Source organism: Kwoniella shivajii, chromosome 5, assembly GCF_035658355.1.
Source record: "Kwoniella shivajii chromosome 5, complete sequence".
Classification (NCBI taxonomy): Eukaryota; Fungi; Basidiomycota; class Tremellomycetes; order Tremellales; family Cryptococcaceae; genus Kwoniella; species Kwoniella shivajii.
In genome coordinates this window covers 1,344,033-1,364,556 of record NC_085912.1, presented here as the reverse complement: position 1 = coordinate 1,364,556, position 20,524 = coordinate 1,344,033, and the positions used below count along the sequence as shown (strand labels likewise).

At 43.3% G+C, this 20,524-nt stretch overlaps 8 protein-coding genes across 8 annotated transcripts; 4 read left to right on the top strand and 4 right to left on the bottom strand.

Moving 5' to 3' along the window:
- Window positions 1-51: 51 nt before the first annotated feature.
- On the bottom strand, window positions 52-1,443 carry IL334_004242 (uncharacterized protein; the record flags this gene model as incomplete). Its single annotated transcript, XM_062935964.1, has 5 exons — window positions 52-195; window positions 243-319; window positions 376-760; window positions 853-1,218; window positions 1,288-1,443. The coding sequence occupies 5 exons, from the start codon at window positions 1,441-1,443 to the stop codon at window positions 52-54; spliced, it is 1,128 nt and encodes a 375-aa protein (XP_062792015.1).
- Window positions 1,444-2,253: 810 nt separating this feature from the next.
- On the top strand, window positions 2,254-4,310 carry IL334_004241 (uncharacterized protein; the record flags this gene model as incomplete). The annotated part of the gene is made up of 8 exons (XM_062935963.1): window positions 2,254-2,394; window positions 2,457-2,881; window positions 2,940-3,299; window positions 3,386-3,700; window positions 3,757-3,855; window positions 3,907-3,986; window positions 4,045-4,112; window positions 4,179-4,310. 8 exons carry the CDS (start codon window positions 2,254-2,256, stop codon window positions 4,308-4,310), a joined length of 1,620 nt encoding a protein of 539 aa, XP_062792014.1.
- Window positions 4,311-4,525: 215 nt separating this feature from the next.
- On the bottom strand, window positions 4,526-7,465 carry IL334_004240 (uncharacterized protein; the record flags this gene model as incomplete). The annotated part of the gene is made up of 4 exons (XM_062935962.1): window positions 4,526-5,386; window positions 5,441-5,960; window positions 6,022-6,462; window positions 6,519-7,465. The coding sequence occupies 4 exons, from the start codon at window positions 7,463-7,465 to the stop codon at window positions 4,526-4,528; spliced, it is 2,769 nt and encodes a 922-aa protein (XP_062792013.1).
- A 533-nt stretch (window positions 7,466-7,998) lies between these two features.
- On the bottom strand, window positions 7,999-9,116 carry IL334_004239 (uncharacterized protein; the record flags this gene model as incomplete). The annotated part of the gene is made up of 3 exons (XM_062935961.1): window positions 7,999-8,383; window positions 8,460-8,688; window positions 8,744-9,116. 3 exons carry the CDS (start codon window positions 9,114-9,116, stop codon window positions 7,999-8,001), a joined length of 987 nt encoding a protein of 328 aa, XP_062792012.1.
- A 724-nt stretch (window positions 9,117-9,840) lies between these two features.
- On the top strand, window positions 9,841-11,068 carry IL334_004238 (uncharacterized protein; the record flags this gene model as incomplete). The annotated part of the gene is made up of 6 exons (XM_062935960.1): window positions 9,841-10,190; window positions 10,271-10,394; window positions 10,464-10,573; window positions 10,671-10,801; window positions 10,864-10,931; window positions 10,997-11,068. The coding sequence occupies 6 exons, from the start codon at window positions 9,841-9,843 to the stop codon at window positions 11,066-11,068; spliced, it is 855 nt and encodes a 284-aa protein (XP_062792011.1).
- Window positions 11,069-11,305: 237 nt separating this feature from the next.
- Window positions 11,306-12,217, bottom strand: IL334_004237 (uncharacterized protein; the record flags this gene model as incomplete). The annotated part of the gene is made up of 6 exons (XM_062935959.1): window positions 11,306-11,576; window positions 11,676-11,726; window positions 11,787-11,817; window positions 11,885-11,955; window positions 12,022-12,076; window positions 12,160-12,217. The coding sequence occupies 6 exons, from the start codon at window positions 12,215-12,217 to the stop codon at window positions 11,306-11,308; spliced, it is 537 nt and encodes a 178-aa protein (XP_062792010.1).
- Window positions 12,218-12,515: 298 nt separating this feature from the next.
- IL334_004236 (26S protease regulatory subunit 6B) lies at window positions 12,516-14,534 on the top strand (the record flags this gene model as incomplete). The annotated part of the gene is made up of 11 exons (XM_062935958.1): window positions 12,516-12,548; window positions 12,611-12,739; window positions 12,825-12,972; window positions 13,095-13,397; window positions 13,454-13,554; window positions 13,622-13,813; window positions 13,866-14,034; window positions 14,092-14,160; window positions 14,214-14,269; window positions 14,431-14,467; window positions 14,527-14,534. The coding sequence occupies 11 exons, from the start codon at window positions 12,516-12,518 to the stop codon at window positions 14,532-14,534; spliced, it is 1,245 nt and encodes a 414-aa protein (XP_062792009.1).
- Window positions 14,535-16,639: 2,105 nt separating this feature from the next.
- Window positions 16,640-20,115, top strand: IL334_004235 (uncharacterized protein; the record flags this gene model as incomplete). Its single annotated transcript, XM_062935957.1, has 7 exons — window positions 16,640-17,316; window positions 17,863-18,098; window positions 18,164-18,173; window positions 18,232-18,650; window positions 18,702-18,752; window positions 18,804-19,024; window positions 19,507-20,115. The coding sequence occupies 7 exons, from the start codon at window positions 16,640-16,642 to the stop codon at window positions 20,113-20,115; spliced, it is 2,223 nt and encodes a 740-aa protein (XP_062792008.1).
- Window positions 20,116-20,524: the final 409 nt, after the last annotated feature.

The following is a 20,524-nucleotide window of genomic DNA, read 5'->3' as shown; positions in this document are numbered from 1 at the left end:
AATACATGACTCATATGATACAACTTCTTCTGTGATTACCTGTCTACATCTTTACCACTTTTTACCCTCAGCTCGTAAAGCTTCACTTTTTTGTTTTCCTTCGGGACTGAAATATGGTTGTTCACCAATAGACGATGCTCGATCACCACTTCGTTCTTCGGCGTAGTCAAAGGTTGCAGAATGCAAGGTAGATCGCTGAAAAGATGTCAGAGACGTTCTGCCAGTTCGATGTCCAAACTCACGTTGTCCCAAATGGCCACTGACCCAGCTTCCCAGCGGAACCTAACTGAACAATCAAAGTTGTTCAGACATAGTTGAGCTATGACAAGTGAATATTGAGCATGGGTCTTGCTTGTTCTACGGAATGACACTCACTCAAGTAATCTCGTAACATAAGGTGTTCATCATATGTCACACCTTGTATTCGACTTCCAAAACCGTACGAATAGTAAAGGGCATTCCATCCAGTGACTGGATTTGTCCGAATCAAAGGGTGATGAGCCGATAAATCGTCACCGACATTCAGAGGATTACCTCTGATCATCGTTTTTGATACCGTCTTACCATGGTTGGCTGCTTCTTGATGGAAGAAATTGGCATTATGATCCGCTTTAAGCGTCTTGAAGTATTCGAGCATTGAAGGTGATATTTTATCAAGGATATCATAACAATTTATCCATTGAGTATCACCACCAGATGGAGGAAGTACATTGACTTTCAACATTGAATAATCAGATGGAACTTTCTCGAATGATACATCCTTTTTATCGTTGATCCGATTGAGATTGATGAATTAGCATCTATTCCCTTCTCGTTGCATCGGATAAGTTAATTGTGAAAAGATCAACTCACAGAATGAAAAGCTCTACTTGCCCAACGTGAAACATCGTCATGTAATCTCATGATACCACCACCTTTTCTTTGCATCTCAGCTGATATAAGTTGAGTTTTGGCACCCATCTCTCCCGTGTTCTCTGATACTGGATGTATACACATATTTGAATCTTTCGGTTGTCCAGCCAATGTACTGATCTTCTTTTGTAACTGCATCATTTCATCTTGACTGACATCTTGAGCTCGGAAAAAGCACACTCCTCGTCTAGAGATCAAGACAGCCAGATCTCGTATGAGGTCATCCGAATTGTCAGCTTTTAAAAGTTGAGATAATTGAAGATCAGATCCGAATTCTCGTCCAATTGATGGAGTCACTTCGAAATGCTATCATTCCATACAGACGTCAGCCAGTCGAGTATGATTTATGTAGTATACACATGATGACGAGCTCACTGAGTACTCCTCCAAAGTACCTTTGTACTCCAATGGACCTTTCAGTGTATTCTGAGCTACTCCTGTTGGAGTCTCGGTCGCGTCACCTTTCAACTTGAGAGTGTGCACTTGAGCGGGAGACACAGACTCTGTCTGGGTGAGAGCGATAGGAGCCATTTTTATTGTTCTGTATATGTGCAATATGGGTTCGTGGGCTCCAAGTGGTTCTATATAGCAATCCGACTGTTCTGTAGTAATCCTTTTCGCACGATATAAATGTCTGAGACAAAACGACTGGTATCACCTGATTGGTTGATGATATTTTGAGCAGCATCTTGGACGAGGAGTTAGAAGCCGAGGTATATATCTTGCGGCTCCGTTGACTTGTTCATCATCGATTTGCCGACTACTTATTCCTCCTCGGGCCGAACTTACATCTCACATTCTCTGCATCTACATCATATCACGTATGTCCGATGTTTGCAAAACCTCGTATTGAGGATATGAAAATGAAACGGTTCTGACTGGCGAATGGCTCGTGATGGACTTTCTTTTAATCGGCGACTACTATATCCGTGCCTGACTGATTTGATAACGATGGCGTGATCGAAATACTCGTATGTTCTATTTTTACAACGGAAAACTCACCGTCGTCATTTTGTCTTTTGAGGTCTATTGAACCCGAATGAGGTGTTCACCTCTTCCTTGTGATCGAGTTGCACCTCATGTTACACAAGGTAGTCGGCGATTCTATTGCCTTTTCTGACAGGTGTGCTCTCATTTATTTGACAATAATGGACGTTGAACTGTAGCTGATTTATCACGCCATTCGCGCATCATAGCACGATCGACAGCCTATGACAAACTGAACATATCAAAACCACCTGACCTTATTTTTTTTTTGCAAAATCCTATAAGAGTCAACGGATCAGAAATGTCTTAGGGGGACTATCACAGATATTCGCCTCACGTAACAGTTCGTCCAGCATGTCCGACCGAATTGACCAGGGATCAGATGTCGAGAAACATCAAGATATCACTTGGGAACAAGTGCGAGAAGAAGCCAATCGAGATGAAAGCTGGCAGCACAGTCTGACTCTCTGGCAGAGTTTAAGGATATACAAGACTGTCAGTCACCAAATCTGCTCGTGTCGTAATGCAACTCTCAGCTGATCACGGAGATTTGGTAGGCTGTTTTTTGGTCGGTTATAGCTTCGTGCTGCATCATCATGGAGGCATACGATACTCTCTTATTAGGGTCGCTGTTCGGTTTACCCGCATTCAAACAACATTTCGGCGTGAACGCGGGCGGTAAAGTTGGATATCAAATTACTGCTGCATGGCAAGCTGGTCTAGGGCAAGGAGCGAATATCGGTAGCTTAATGGGAGTCTTCCTCGGTGCATTTTTGGTGGACAAGTTCGGTTACAAATATTCCATCATTGGCAATCTCATCTTCATCGCGCCCATCATTGCACTCGTCACTTTTGCTCCCAATCTTGGTGCTCTTCTGGCTGGTGAAATCCTGTGTGGTATCCCATGGGGTGTATTCAGCACATTGGCTGAAGCGTACGCATCTGAAATATGTCCTCAAACCTTAAGAGGTTATCTCACGATGTAAGTGATCAACTTCTCTGCTAATTGAGGCCTCTGGACTGACCATACCATACCACAGATTCGTCAATCTCTGCTGGGTGATGGGTCACTTTATCGGCGCAGGTATCCTTCGTGCGGCCAACGACATCACCGGGCAATGGTCTTACCGAATGCCGTTCGCCGTTCAATGGGTGTGGATCCCTCTTTTGGTCCCCGTACTCATATTCGCTCCAGAGGCACCATATTGGTTAGTCCGAAAAGGCAAGATTGACGAGGCAGAAAAGACTGTACGACGCATCGCGCCAGCCGCAGATCAGGGTCGAGTAAGGGAGATTGTCAGTTCAATGGTCAGGACAAATCAAGTCGAGAAAGATGTCATGGCAGGAACCACTTTTGCCGATTGTTTCAAAGGTCCTAATAGACGACGAACTGAGATCAGGTAAGCGAAAGGCCAAAAAGAAGGACTTAAGAAAGGAGTAAAAAAAGAAACAGAGAGCTCGAGAACGCTGACACTACTTACTCTAGTTGTATCGTATGGTCAACTCAAATATTATGTGGATTACAATTTGCCAATTATTCAACGTATTTCTTTGAACAAGCCGGTCTTGAGACGACCTACGCATTTGATATGACTATAGGGCTGTATGCTGCTGCATTCATCGGTACTTGTCTCTCTTGGACTCTATTGACATACTTTGGTCGTCGTCAAATCTGGCTCACAGGATTATCTTGTTTGGTTGTGGGCCAAATCCTCATTGGTGTTCTATCTATTGTTGCGGATAAAGGTCATACCGGCGCTCGTTGGGCTCAAGCTGGTTTGATGATAGGTTGGCTCTTCACGTGAGTGGCCGGGTCTTGATATGTGCATTGGAAACAGTAGCTGACTTGTGTGATAGCTACGATATGACTGTGGGACCTTTGGCTTATGCTATTGTTGGAGAGACGTCCTCTACTCGACTCCGAAATAAAACCGTCGGTCTTGCTCGAGCTTCTTAGTGAGTCACCTATACTATTTTGGTTTGACGTCATTCTAATGGTCTTTGCAGCAATTTGTTCAGTATATGCTTTGGTGTACTCATGCCATATATGCTGAACCCAACCAAGTGGAACTGGGCAGGTAAAACAGGTAAGCTGGTCGTATGAACAAAGGTGCCATCCACGCGATGCTGATTAACATTTTACAGGTTTCTTCTGGGCCGGCATCGGCTTTATTTGTTTAGTTTGGGCTTACTTCCGTCTTCCAGAACTTAGAGTACGCTTGAAATCTAATTCATAAGCACTCATTCATGACTGACTTTTGACTTTCGTGCACTTGCAGAATCGAAGTTTCTTAGAAGCTGACATCATGTTCGCGAGAAATGTACCCGCACGCAAGTTCAGAACGTATGTTATCGAAGAGAACGCAGATGAAAATGTACGATTAGCAACCTCGGGAGACAGTGCTTTATGATTACATATAGTAGGATTTTTTTCACGAAAAAAGTTTTTATTCTCGCTTAGATTCAAAGGTTTAACATGATATGCATTGCATTTCATTAGCTCCAAATGATCCGAAGCTGAAGCAGCACTAGACTGAAGTCTTTCCACTCGCACTTACAGCCTATTGGTAGGGCTGACAGATATAGTATGATGCACTATTTGATAATTTTGTCCTCCCCACCCATCTCATTCCAAATTCTTTATAGGTATTCCATCCAATAGGTTACGCCAAAAATTCTCCTGCGTGTATAATGACTCCAGACCTCCAGAACCAGGTAAGCCTATACTAGGGCTAATGGTAGTTTCGGTATGATGCGACGAGCCCATTTGAAGTGCGACCCAACTTCTCACATCATGCGGGACTGTCATATTCGGTTGCATTGAGTCCGTTCCTATTGACGTAGACGTCAATGGGAAATCTGGCACTTTTGATAGCGATCCGTCATCTCTAGAAAGGTCTGCATCATACGGCTGGCTCTGATTAAGTTCTTCGCTGGACACAGGCAATACGGAGTCAAGATAAGCGCTGAAGGCGTTTGTACCGGAGCTGGGCAGGGGTGGCCAAACTGATCGACCTTGATCTTGATTCAGCATATCGCCAAATGCCTCGAAGTCCATCATTTTAGGCGGTAATACCCTATTGTGTGGTTCCACGACTTGGTTCGTACCCTCATGGTGAAGTCCTCCCAGAGGAGGGATAGATGAGGAAATGTCCGCTTGGCTTCGAGAACCGCTGGAGAGGCTATTCGCCAGCTGAGCGCTTTTAGCATCGATGAGTTTCGTTAAGAAAATGCTATGTCCATCTGGAACATTGTCGTTCGCTGCGACAGCACGAGAGAGCATATCCGCTGCACTGCTCGCAATGTCCAAGACTTCTTTGGCGTTAGGGTCCAAGTGAGCGAACTGAGGCTGTAGTATACGTAGAAGAGACACTATAGCGTAGGTGACGAATGTGTGCATCATGTCGGGACATCCTAAGCGAGTCTCACTTGTAGTATCAAAGCTTGTGTGATACGATTGAATTACTCGAGTAGCGGCTTTTTGTAACTAGCAGAGATACGTTAATGAACTTCATGGATCCCCTGCTCGCAAACTACATACCTCGATCACAACCACTGGCAAGTCATATGGAGATGTTTCCGCTGAGCTTTCAAGGACGAAAGAGTGTACCACCAATTCAGCATATTGTTGATATAACTTTATACGGGCCCTTATATTTCGGAGCGTTACGTTGGTGTTGTCCCAATCTTCGACATCATATGTGGAACGAATTGATTCCTCGGTATGTTGGCGCCAGCTTCGTAACTGCCTTATTGAAGCTCTACCAAGGTCGACGTGACCTGTGCCATACCCTAGTCCTTCGAGATTTGGATCGCCAGTATGTTCTAGCTTATCCGCTTCAGCCTCGGCTCGAAAAGCTTCGATCGACTGAGCGAGAAGCTGTGTCCATTCAGCTAAAGCAGCGATCCAAAGATCGTCGAGAACATGCCGAGGTTCGACGCCGGCTATCGAAGACGAGGCCATCTTGTCCTGGCATGGCTGCCGTAATAATGCAATGTACAATCGGAAGGATCGTTCACCTCGGATCGCGGATGGTTTTCCAAGTTGAGCAGACATAGTTCTGAGATATATAGTCAGCTAGATGTTCACACGAATGTATATACAGCAGAAGTCTAACGAACCGGTCTGTGATATACGCTCCCAGCCAAGTTCTAGCTATTGCTCGAGTCACCCATTGCGGCAAACCCTCTCTTGCTTGGGGTAAAAGGACTATTCGATGAAGATTGATATCAATAGCTGTTCTTACTGCAAGTCCTGCGCGTAACCAGGTCATGTCCATCTCGAAATGTTTAGGGCGATGTAGATTCCAAGTAGCATAGATCAAATGTCCTTGGACCACATCGATGTTTTTCTCTTTAGGTAGACGCTCCATCTCGAATCGAGCAAACTCCGCCAAACGAGACCAAAGAATTGGATTCGTAGCTCTTGCACTAACGCAGCATATCGCGTTGAAAAGGAAATTGTTGCGTCTTGCTACTGCAGATGGTGATGAATGTGAAGGGTCGAGTAGCGGAAGATGAGGATGAAGGTATTCAAAGTACGATTCAAAGAGTTTTTCGGCCCTAGAAATCGCGTTAGCACAAGGGATACCCATCAAAGCTTCGAATGAATTACTTACTCGGATACATTGATAAGGGTCATAATATGTGGTGCTTCATCTTTCAACGTGCGTGATATTGGCGCATAATACCCATCTTCTGCCTGAGTCTTGCTACGCTCGTCGTGGCGTCTTTTGGAAGATGGATTGATACTCACATGATCGTCTGCCTGCGTGATAGATACAGTATAACTGGCTTCAGCCAGCATTGCGAGAGGATTCCTATCACCGGGAAGGGGGAGTGATGTGAGTCTATCGGCGACAGGTGAATTTTGTCTGGCTGAGTGAGCTCGAATTATCGTCGATGGGTGAGGGTTGGTTGATGATACATCACCCGTATCTCGAGAGGCAAAGTTCTTTCTAGCTACAGGACTATCATTACGATTGATATGCGGTGGAACGAACGATGACGGGGAATATCCCGAGTCCATCGATTTGGACCTTGAAGACGGATGATTTACATCGCTGGAAGTTTCCTCAAAGCTCTTTCTAACTGCCCCATCCCGTACCCAAATTGAAGAGTTCTTTGGTCCAATTTGTGGCATCAGACTATTTCGTTTCCACCTTACATAATCCAATGTGGGCTTTTCTGGAGGAAGCATACCAAAAGAATCGTCGATTTTGATGTTTGTATATTCATCATTTCCTGTTATATTCGGTTCACCTTTATTTCCATCTATGGGACGATCCAAGTGTTCATCTGTTGTTCCCGGTGCTTTGCGTTTCCCTCTCATCCTCCCTCGTAAACTGGGTAGATACATACATGAATCTGGGAATCCGTTGTTGATGCATCGTAAGCATGGTTTGGCTCCGTTACATTTAAGCTTTTGTTGACTACAAGAAGAACAAGCTCTTGCCGTTCTGATCGTAGGCGTGTCGTTACCGTTCACCGTATCTGTCGAGCTATTGATTTTAGCATCAAACCATCGAGAAGGTCCTGCTTCCGCATCCTCTGAGCTGTGAGACATCGCTCCTGGAATCAGTGTGATATGATTAGATATTAGACGATGAATCAAATACGATGCATCTGGAATTACTTTCATCATAACGTCTTTTTCGGGTTCTAAGATTATTCGGTTACTACCGGCGATCAGATTTGCCAACGATCACGCCATTTAAAAAAGTGATTTTCTGAACGAATGCTGATTTGATAACCACCTTCCAATGCGCATCGTCTGATGTATCTGTATTTGAAATCATGATCCCTCCATCTCATCAGCTCATTATGCCATACGTGCTTACAGATGTCTTGACAAAGGTCTGCCTCAGACTCTTCGTTGCCTCTTATGACGTTCTACAAAACTGAGATACTACTAACGCAGATTATGTCTTCGCGTGTTGGCCGGAGATGGGCGCCGAGTAAGGTCATACTTCATCTTCATGATCTCAAATTCAGGATGCATTCAATGAACATATGGGCAGACGGATGTATGTATTAATATCATAAGCAGAGACTATGTAATGTGTGCAATGTTGTAAGACTGTTCAATCGAGTTAGGTCCTATGCGTATACACCTAATCGTGCATCCGCCGCGGCAGGATCCGCGAATCTTAAATTAACATTCAATTCGTCAACAGCTTTGATTTCTTCCTCTGTCAAATCAAACTTCTCATTCTCCAGATTCCCCTTGAGACGTTCTGAGCTTGAACTTTTTGGTATGACACTGATCGTTCTTTGAGTTGCCCATCGAAGTATGACTTGAGCAGGAGTCGCCGAGTGATCTTTGGCGATTTTCTCGATAGTGGAATGAGTAAATAATGGTTCACATTTGGCTACTACGGTATCGGATATTCCGACCCATGAAGTAGGACCGAAAGAGGAATAAGCAGTAACATGGATTTTGAATGCTTGAGCGAGACGAACTAGGTTTACTTGAGAAAGGTAACTGTGAACTCCCACAAACGTTCAGTAATTATCCTGCTCGATCCGGATTTTAGGTAGGATTAGATAGTATAGCTCACGGATGTAATTCTACCTGGAGTACAGCAGGTTTGATCCTAGCATAGGCCATGAGATCCATGATCATACCTCCTGGCATATTACTGATTGCTATATTACGAACTAGGCCTAGATCCACGAGACTTTCCATGGCTTTCCATGTTTCGTGAAATGGAGAGTTTTCTATTTCTAACGCTCCCGTAGGTGTTCCATCATAACTCCAACCGGGAGGATATCGTACCTTTGGATCAACTTTGATTTCACATTAGCCTTGTCAAATTAATCACGCTGATGATGATGGACTTACCGTATTTGAGGGATATAGGCATATGCACGTAATAAACATCAAAATAGTCGACATTCCAGTCTTGTAAACTTCTTCTGCAAGCAGCTTCAACATGTTGAGCGGCATGATACGTGTTCCAGAGTTTGCTAACAACTGTTACGTCTTCTCTTTTCACTATACCTTCCTTCAGAGCTCTGGTCACACCCTCTCCGGCTTGAACTTCATTGTCATAATCTGCTGCACCATCAAGCAGCCGATACCCTAATTTGAGAGAGCCGTATACGAGTTCAGCGCATGATTCTTGGGGGACTTTCCAAAGACCTAATCCGGTCAGGGGGTAAGAATGACCAGAAGCAAGTTTGACTGTACCGCTTGTTGAGTCTTTTGATACCATGCTGGATGTTGAATTTCTGATCGTACGTTGTGATTTATCAACAGTGTAATGTTGAAGAAGCATTCAAATCCACTCAAGATAAACTTTGATATTTTTAGATGGAGTATAGCACGCAATACTGTTATGCATCCAAATTGCCCCACAACGAAGTCGGCGATTATGATTGCTTCCGGATGTGCCTGAAGGCAGATGACAGGTCGGATCCCGGTTGTGCATGGACTGGTGACTTATGGTCTGGCCCGTCAACACAATTATATGAGGACAAACTCTCTCCTCTTCAAACTACCATACAGCTTCTGATAGTCACAGGAACTTTGCATTGCTTGAGTGCGAGACAGCAGACAGTGTCATCCATCGCTCTGTTCGTCAACTGTGTACTGTTATGTCAAGTTTCTCAGCTCCTGCTCAAAGAATGATCGCAAGGGGACCAAGCCAAAGTGAATACCCGGACGTGCATCTCAAGCTTTTACACCTTGATGTTAATGACAAAGACCGTCAACGAGCTACCGTTCATTGCTATTGATCTCGAATGCATGTATCAACGACACTGGTAGCAATTTTACCTTTATCGAAACGCGTCTTTTTCCAGTGTGGCGCGTTTCCCCTTTTATCTAATGTTGATCGGATTTTTCAAGTCGGTTGATGTCAACCGGTTACGAACCCATTACCACAAAAATCCTTTCTTTCTCATTCATCTTTATGCTATATACAAACGTCAATCGATATGCCAACACCATTATCACCTTGTTCATCACAAGACATCATACCTATATCCCCTCCACCTTCTTCGCTTCTCAAAGCAGGCACGTCGAAATTAAGCTCTACTGCTTCTATAGCCAGTACATCCAGATCTACTCCATCTTCTTCAACATCAAAATCCATCGATCGTAAATTAAAAGGAAAATCGACATCAACATGGCACAATAAAGATGTAGAAGATAGGATCAAAAGAAAAGCTACTGAAAACCAACGCGATGAGCTAAGTAAAAAAAGTAGATCTCAAGTGACGGAAAGAATGTTGAACACAAGAGGAAAAGACGTCAATCCAGTCACCAATTCGGAATTATACGGCAGGTAAGTTGTCACCTTTATAGTCCTTGGTATTTTGCTTTGGCACATGAGATCGAAAAAACACTTACGATTGTATGATATAGAACCGATCATTTCGTTTCTTGTGCAACAGGTCATCAACAATCGAATCGAGGAGGAGGGAGTGCAGGCGCGATGACTTATTGGCAAGTCAGGTCGAATCAGATGAACGATCAAGCAAGGGCCAAGGTGAATCAAACATTTTCCAGGCATTTTTATACAATCTACGTTGCTGATCAAGTCAATTTGGCTAAACAGAAAACAGACATTTTCAAGGGATGTTTGATTTATTTAAACGGTTCTTCTGGACCTAAAGTGTCTAACCTTCAAATGCAACACCTCATTTCCACCAACGGTGGTAGATTAGCGTAAGTTTCTAACTCAACCGATCACTCATTTTCAGTATCACCTTCGAGGATTTTCAGTGGTATCTTGGCTGAACTCTTAATGTTTTGTTCTCGATAGACCATTGCAATCATCTTCTTGTACTCATATAATAGCAAATGGTGGATTATCAGGTACGAAAACGCAAAAACATATCAATGGACAAGGTACTAGAGGCGCAAGTAGACGTGCTAAAGTAGTCAAGATTGACTGTGAGTCAACTATCTTCCAGTCGACCTGTTTTAAGGGATGCTTACAAGACCGTATATAAAAGGGATACTCGATTCAGTGGAAAAGGGTCACAGATTATCTGAAGCAGGTTATGGAATGGTAGAAGATCCTGTCAGTAACGATCTACGATCCCAATGGGTACGGACTCTAGCTGATTTGTTCCTTCCGGATCTTAGTCACAGCCCAATCTGTTCAAGACTCTGGGTGTAAAACCGAAATTAGAATCTCAAGCATCCGCACCGCAATGACAAACTAGATTCTGTTATTTTTTTAGTGGTTTACATATTATATCAATCTCATTCATAACCTTGTAATAGTATACTTGCTCAATGTTGTACTCTAGAAAACGAATATAATGTCATGCCATGATGAATATACAATTACACGTACATACAATCCACTGTTGAATGCTCTCCCCTCTCATTCTCAGCTTCTACCCTCAGTTTCGCTATTGTAAAAGACTTTTTTGGGTTGTCTACACATCATCAATCGTCGTCTTCATCTTCATCATCGTCCTCGTCTCTTACTCTCCTCCTCTTTTCTCTTCGTCCACCATCATCTAAATCGTCCTCATCCACATCATCTTCATCGTCATCGTCCACATTCCTTCTGCTGCTCGTTTTCGTTCGTACAGCATCATGATCGTAATCTTCTTCTTCACCTTCTGCGTCCTCATCTACTATTTGAGGAGCATCAGGATCGAAAGCTGCTCCACCGGCTCGACCGTGTGAAAGAGGTGATGGTCCACGAACAGCTCTACGATTGACAAACGGAAACGTCAGTATTAGTGGCAACAGAGCTTTTCTTGCTATATCTCAACTCAGACACGAGTTGTGATGTATAGAGACTACTGACCTTTGTTTGGGCGGTTGTTTGGCCCTGACCTCTTCACATGCATCAACCCAACTAGTGAAACTGTCAGCTACACCTTCTTTCTGTCACGAAGAGCACCTGAAGATAGCTTACTCGCAATACACATCGACAGGAACTGAAAGAGCTATCAAGCATAAAATTAATCAGCTTTCATTATTCAATTTGGGTTATATGATGTCAAGCTGACTCACTGTTGATGGGAGTTGTAAATTTCTGTCCACAGATCTTACATGATAAATGACCGAACATTGATTGCTTATCACTGAGTGATGATTCAGGATATATCAGCTTGCAAAACGCAGATGAGAATGCGACAAGAGTAGCTTACATCTTTACCGTCACTGCTTTCTCATGATTGCAGAACAAACATTTGAATACACTGGCTGTGAAATAGTATTTGACATATTAGCTATATTGATGCTTGAAAAGGTAATTTAGTATTGTCGTGAAATGCAAAAGGACTCACACAATGGTTCATTCTTTTTCTTGGCTTGTGGCTTCTTTGCGGCCTTTCGTTTACCCATTATGAATGTACCGCTACTTTTGCTCTGAAATGACAGAAGGGAAAGAAGAAGCAATTAATGGCGAAGAATTAGGAAGTCAAGAAGGATACATGTATTAGCTATAAACGAGGGGGTGAGCTGACGGAGTTTGACCACAACTCCGTGATGCGTCAAAGGGGTGGATGACACAACGCGTAGGTGTATCGATGAACTTGGAGAGAGGTATCATTCAATCTATGATCATGTTCTGATACTAATTCATGCTTACAAACGCTGTAACCCACTGAAATCATAGACAACAGTGAGAGCAGGATTGAAAATGGAGGAAATAGGTATCGATCTGAAACTTGAGGTGAGCTACGATCCCGTTTCTGACTTCTAGATAGATATTTAGCTAATAAAGTGTTATTGTAGGACCCCTCGCTTCCCGCACAAATCTCAGAGAAACAAGCCTTACTTAGCTCTCTTCCTACAGGTGATGAAGAGCTTTACAGTACTTGGAAAAGACTAGAAGGACATAGAGAGTTCCTCGAGCTGCAAGAGGTAAGTTATTCGTTATGAATGTCACGTCACTACCTTGCCCGTTTTCATTCACGACCCCTGCTAATCACCCATCATGTGCACGTAGGAGTATATCCGAGATGAAACACAGAACCTTCGAAGAGAATTACTGAGAGCACAAGAAGAGGTAAAGAGGATTCAAAGTGTACCTTTAGTAATTGGGCAATTCTTGGAACCTGTTGACGAGAGAAGAGGTATTGTCGGTTCTACCACTGGTAAGTAAGACTTGCGAACTGATTTCGACTTCTTGTGACCCCCTACACCACACTATCCCATTTCACACCAGTGGATCTGCGACCACTACGTGAGAAAACAATGCTAATATACTCTGTTTCAGGCTCAAACTACGTAGTCCGGATCTTATCCACACTCGATCGTGAACTTCTTAAACCATCTTCTTCAGTAGCATTGCACCGACATTCAAATGCTCTCGTAGATATTTTACCTCCTGAGGCAGATTCTTCCATAGCAATGCTAGGAGCGGACGAGAAACCCGACGTGAAATATAGTGATATCGGTGGCTTAGATGCTCAGAAACAGGAGATTAGAGAAGCAGTTGAATTACCACTTATACAAATGGATTTATATAGAAAGATCGGTATAGATCCCCCTAGAGGTGTATTACTTTATGGTCCACCAGGTAAGCCAGCTTTGAATCTCGAATCAAACGGAAATAGCTAATTTAGTGATTAATAGGTACTGGTAAAACCATGTTGGTCAAGGCTGTTGCCAATTCAACGAAAGCCTCCTTCATTCGTGTCGTCGGATCAGAATTCGTACAGAAATACTTAGGTGAAGTAAGTGCACCGTCTACATTTATCGACCGTCTGATGTACATACTTAATTTTTATTTTGTTTATGTAGGGTCCTCGTATGGTACGAGACGTGTTCAGACTTGCAAGAGAGAATTCCCCCTGTATTATCTTTATCGACGAAGTCGACGCTATCGCCACAAAACGTTTCGATGCGCAAACTGGGTCTGATAGAGAAGTGCAACGTATCTTATTGGAACTACTGAATCAAATGGACGGTTTCGACCAACAAACAACTGTAAAGGTGAGCTACACAGGCAATGATCAAGTACTGCCAGCTAATTTAGCAATCTCAGGTCATCATGGCTACCAATAGAGCTGATACACTCGATCCTGCGCTTCTACGACCTGGCCGATTGGACAGAAAGATTGAAATGCCCTTACCTTCGAGGAGAGAAAGACGATTGATCTTCCAAACTGTAACTTCAAAAATGAACCTTGGTCCCGATGTCGACTTGGAAGACTGTAAGTACATACATATAATTCGTTTTGAACAAAGCTGATTCTTGCCTGTTCCAACAGATGTCTCTCGACCTGACCAATTGTCATCAGCTCAAATCGCCTCCATTTGTCAATCAGCAGGTCTTCAAGGTGAGCTACACTCCATATCTACGTTGTCAAAGCTGACAAATTGCATAAAATAGCCGTGAGGAAGAACCGATACGTCATTTTACCGGTTGACTTTGAGGAAGCTTGGAAGGTGAGTGAAAAAGTGCCACATCTCATTCCTGCTATTTATATTTCCGTCAAATACCGAGTTCACGCGTCCCAAGTAAAATCCTATATCCTGTCGAAATTGTTTTGCAACTATCTCTCTTTCATCTCTTTCATCTCTTTCTGACTTATTCTTGATAATTGTAGGGAGTCGTCAAGAAGTCAGACGAGACCCATGAGTTCTGTAAGTCCAGCTACTCACACTGCATAGCTGTGCATCTGCTTACAATCTTCCCTTTGCAGACCGATAGTTCTATGTCGTATTGTGAGCTATTCCCTCTTTTGCGTTCTTGGAGTCAAGCTAACTTTCGATGTTAGTGTATAACTCTCATTTTGCATGCAACAACGATGAACGAAGCGCAATCATTCAACTAATTTCAAACGACGTCTTTCTGATCCTCCCATCTCCATTCATGTTCACATATTCCCGCTCAGCAACCCATCATTTCGCTTTCACCTTTCACTTTGGTGTTAGCGAAAGGCGTTGCACAAGCGTAGAGCGATCAACTTCTTCGGGAGTCAGCGTTCATTTGCTATACCCTCGAGGCTTATAGCCAATAAACACGAGGGCCATACTTCACAGACGCTGGACATGCTTTATTAAACTAATAATCGTGTTTAGGAATTTATCGATGATTATCAGAATGGTGATTGGGAGAAGGTCTGGATAACACAGCAATGTTTACGCTGTTGTGTGGGCTTTTCTATGTTATCGAAATATTCTCATTCAATTCCCGACTTATTTTCTTTCTTCGATACTTTTTCTTCCCCCTCTTATTCCAAGTAAGATGACATCATCCATCATGGGTCTCAGTCAACATTATACGGTGCTTAACACTCTGCGAGCGATGATTACCAATGTCGTCTTGCTATTTTAGGAACACCAAAATTGAATTGTTTACGTACCCCACCGCGCTCTGGAGGGTGTACGTCCCCTTGTTACTCACCGACTCGGATATGAGGGATGATGTTCGGTCCATATTATAGGGTACATCTCATATAAATCTTGTATTCTTGTTTACAGTGCACATGCATAAGTAGCTGTTACGATTCTGCTCCATCATATTGCACTCCCTTTAGTTTGTGGTCTCACTCATTACTTCAACAACAACGACTTTAGTCGATGAAGCACGAAGTAAAGTGGCTTGATTTAAAAAGGTAGATCTGGGATTATTTTGATACCACTTGCATGTTTACAGGGACACTGAATTCTAAACCGCCGATTACACGTCAGTTATAGAAAACCATAATGGATAGACAAGATGGAACAGCGGATTACAATCACTCAGTGCTGCATCAAACCAAACGCTTTTATGCTTGAGTATATGCGTACATGTCGATCAAAATATGCTAAAGTCGGGATAGGGTATTGTCGGTTTGAACTTTAAATCACTAGGTTACTCAGTTTACGCTAAGAGTTGAGAAAGGATTGTTTAGATGATTAAGTAGAAACCAGCCTCGGGCCGATATTCCATTTGAATTGAGAGTAAATTCTTTATGACATTGTAATGAAACATGCCACAGAATACGACTCCGACTCAAGGATGTAGCGGCAATGTCATTTTGTTTGGAAGTCATCCTCTTTTCCATTTTCCTCCATATACCATTGTCCGATTCGTCTCGCGTTATTTCGTTCTAATAAAGTGTCGTTGAACGCAGGATCGCCTCTGGTCCGTCGTCGCTACACAGCCCCGCTCCATCCCGCACGGCGCCGCGTATGTCTCGTCTCGCATTTCAAATACTTTGAAAAGTATACACAACATCTTGCCTGATACCCAGTACAAAGCACAAGGCAGCCTTAACACAAACGTATAGACTCGAAGTGAAAGGCAAAATAGGTATTAACGAGATATCTCGGTAAGAATACCACAATAATAATATATTTATTATTGTACCGCCACTTTAATTTATCATAACTCGTACGGTGAGTTTACTCTGTGGTATCGGAAATCGGAGTAATACAGGCATATACGCGTCTGTACCACAAACCACAAGTAGATTCAAGGAGACAGATCATATTCATCACCTGACTAAAACAACAACACCCCCATCTTATGACATTTTCATCTTATTTTTCTAACCCGCTCACTCTCCCTATTGCATAGCCTTTGACTTTCCATTTATCCTACATTCGGATTCGGATTCGCGCTCTCACAAGAACAAAGGAAGAAAGCAATTAGAACAAGGATAATAGACTTATCTCCCCCTTCTCCCCTTCAACGACTTTGTCTAATTTTTACCCTATACAGAATACAGTTGGGGGTACCTTTAAGGCTTGGCTTTTTTTTCCTTCTTACTTTGTCTCCTAAGGAAAACAAACACGCTTTGATCACGACAGTAGTACAGTTTATAAACAATGGCACCTCCTCCACCTTTACCACCTCCAAAGGATTATTCTTCAACCTCAACTTCATTTTTATCACCACATTCACATTCACATTCCTCATCAGCATCAGCTAGATCAAGTATAAATAGTAAATACGTTGATCAAGATCTAGCAGAAGCCGTTAGAAATTCAGTACAGATCAAAACACCAAGACCCGTTTCTACCTCTGCTCAGAGCGGAAGAGGTTTGGGATCGCGTAGTTCAAATTCGAATTTACATACAAATTCAATCTTACTTGATACTGGAATTACCAGTACGACTAATGGATCAACAATATCATCCAGTAAACAACCCCCGTTACCCTCATTAAATCCTCTTATACCCAGAAGAACACCTTCACCTAATATAATACCTCAACAGAATTCCCAATCTCAAAACATGAATACGTTTCAACCTACACATCATTATTCACAATCATCTCCTGATATGTCATCAGTCTCTCAACAACCTTCTTTACCTTCAACGAGGATGAAAGAAATGGTTCCTCAGAACCCATTCGAAGATGATGAGATTGAACCTACAGGTAATGGTAGGATTAAACCTCCAGGAAGCGGTCATGTACCAAACAGATCTTTCGGAGGTACATCGTTAGAAAGTGACGGCACGATTCAACCCAATAGAACTAAATTCAATAGATCACAAACTGGGTGAGTTTCTTTGCTATTTTTGGAGGTTTGTTCGGCTAGTGTTTTCTTGATGATTATCCTTGATGATGTGACATCAAGCGTGCATCAATCGTTGTATGACATACGAATCATTGCGTGAATGGAACGAGGAGTCGTTGTTGGATGGATTATCATGAAAGGGAAAGGGGTCAGCATTTGATTTTGAAAGAGATATGCAACGTGAAAGGAGGCGACTGTCTCAACAAATTATCCCCAAAAAAACACCTCGAGGCATACATTACAAACGCTTTTTATCATTGTTACATCAATTATTCAACCTCTTATACCATACTCCGCTTCTACTTGTTCTTTCATCTTCTTATAAACGTTTCTTTCTCTTTCCTTTTATCTCATTGGAGTCACAATATATAAACTTCAACTATACGTCAAAGGCTGACTGATGTTCACCTGCATTCAATCTTGTTTACCAATGTATTCATCATATCAACCACTTCCATCGCGTAACCCTCATACACAATATCCACCTCGATATCCTCGATATCCTCACCCTCTTACCCGGCACAACAGCACCATCGCTGCAACCTCATCATCCTCTCATCTCCTTGGACCCACCTCTCCAAGCAGCGGATCAACTAAGACCAGGACTAGACGTTCCATGTCATCGGATTCGTATGGTTTCAATCAGGAGATGCCAGTCATCAAAGAATTGACCGCTGGTCAAAGAAAGGCGTTGGAAGATAAGAAAGGAAGTAGACATGCAGATGTCATTGATACTTGGGATCCGACAGGTTTAGGGACAGCTAGTAAGTCTCTTATCTCCCCTTGTGCATGCCGAACCTGCTAATTTCTGCGTACCCTTCTCCTGCAGTGTGGCATCAGTACGTATAGAATCATTTTTGACACCCCATCTGGGATCTATATTGACATCAATGACAGCGCTGGACCATATGACGCTGCTGCCCCCTCTCGTAACACGAATCTGCCGGTCAGCAAAGCCCCTATGCAAGCTTTCCGGGCTCCTCCTGTCCAATCACCGCCTCCCAAAGGCCCAACAACAATCTCGCTTTCTTCCCCACCTGTACCACCTGCCAAAGACGTCCCAGTCGAGCAATCAGACAAACCCGCTCATCGAAGGGGCCAATCAGGTAATCGGATCGGTGCTCCAGCGGCCAGTCGTCGAGTGAGTGGCGGAGGCCTTACAGGTCAATATTCCACTAGTATGCCTTCAAGCGGAGGTTACTTCCCCAATATGGGCGGAGTTCCGCAAGACGAAGCTTCTTTCGCTAGGATGGAAAGACAAAGGGAAAGAGATGCAAAGAGACAAGCTATAAAAGCAGCCTGGGGTATCGACACGCGTAAGTGACAGCTCTTCGCTCTCGCAAATGCAAAAGCTGATGTACTTGTAGCCGAACCGTACGAGGACTTCGGTGGTTCCCCAAACGATGGAACAGTTGATTGTAGGTCGCGCTTCACAATTGCAAATTTTTCTTCACTAACGCTTCCGCTAGTGGCCGACGATTTCTACTCACCTGAATCCATCAGTGCTCCTCTCCCTGGCAAACCTGCTCGATCTCCAGGACTTCGATTTGGACTTGGTCCAGCATCACCTCCTATCAGAGATGAAGGTAGCACTTCCCCGACTGGGGAATTCCCACCTGTTGCAAATCGATCTGCAGGTCCTGGAGGCGTCAAGCGAACCAAAAGCTTAATGCAAAAAATAAAAACTATGGTGCGTCAGAGGTCCGAATCTATCGAATCCGAATCGATGCCCGTCCCCGTATACCGACCAGGTATGAGCGATGCACAGAGGAGTATGTCGGTGAATTCAGGATTGGGTCGAAAAGCGGGTGCAAGGCCTGCGCTTCCCTTACCTAGTCCAGGTTGGGAAGATAGACCTACGGTGGTGGAGGAAGAAGAATTGGAACAACAATTCCCTGTTGAACACTTCGATGATTCTGAGGATCGGGATATTTTCGTGGATAGAAGGAACCCGAGGTCAAATGCCACTGGCAGGAGGAGAGTGGCTTCCGACGGACATACCGCAAGGAGGTGATGAGAGGATAGTACGGACGAGGAACGGGTGCGTTGAGTTAGAGCGTGAAGAGTGGGAACGAGTTTTGGAGGATTTGGCCATTATTATACATATCAAATATCTAATAAGGATGGCGTCGCTGACGGACCATCATGCTATATTTTCCGTTCGAATAACAGCGCGAGAACCCCAACAATGCTCGAAGCTCTTCGCCTAAAGCTTATTCGCCGACTCCAGAACCAGGTCTTGCTGCTTCACCCTCATCTGAATCCCCACCTGATTTGATGAACGATAAGTCCCGAAGACCTGGGTTTTTCGCTAGAACTTCTGGAGGAGGAAAGAACTCCCCAGCCAAGAAACCCACGAACCTGTCAACTTCAAGTTCTAATTCCAATTCCTTAACGAATGTTCCCACTGTATCGTTGACAAACACTCAGAATGACGATATCTTTGAACAACAAGAAGATTATCAAGAAATGGTTGTACCTTCTTCTGCTGGTAGTGGATTTGTTCTGGTCGAATCGCCCAGCTCTAAAGCTAGAGCCATGAAAGCTTTGAAAAAAGAGCAAGAAAGTCATCATGAGCATCACCACAATCATGTAATTTCATCTGTTCCAGCGAATAGAACTAAATATCTTCCTAAACCACCTGTAGCTCCTGTCATGCCTGATTTCAACGATATCATGCCTCCCCAAAGAAAGAATTCACCACTTGAGGTACCTGAAGACACAGGTCTCAAAAGGAAGACTTCCATGGTCAAGAAACTCAAAGATAGGATGGCGAAGTAATGACACGTCCTGAACCTGACAAATGTGCCAAAGTAATAGAGGAGGGATGAGTTGTGAATTTCTTGAACTAAATTTATCTAGGAATCAGTTATTTAGATGATATTGGACATTTCGTTTTACCGACTCTTTCGTGGCGATTAATAGTAAAAGTAGAAGTAGTACAGTTCCCAGTCCTTCTCGCGAATACGAGGCATTGTCTGCAAGAAGGAAATGAACAACGTTTGAGTTTTGGAGATTTCTTTTGTGTAGCTTGTACCCGAGAGAAGAGAAAAGGATGAAATTTAGATTAGATGGCAGATGTTATCACGATGAATGATTATGTTTATCTTTTGCCACTCAAACAGCAGCGAATGACGTAACCATCCGGAGTTTGCACTTCACTTACTCCATTGTCACCTCTATATCTGAA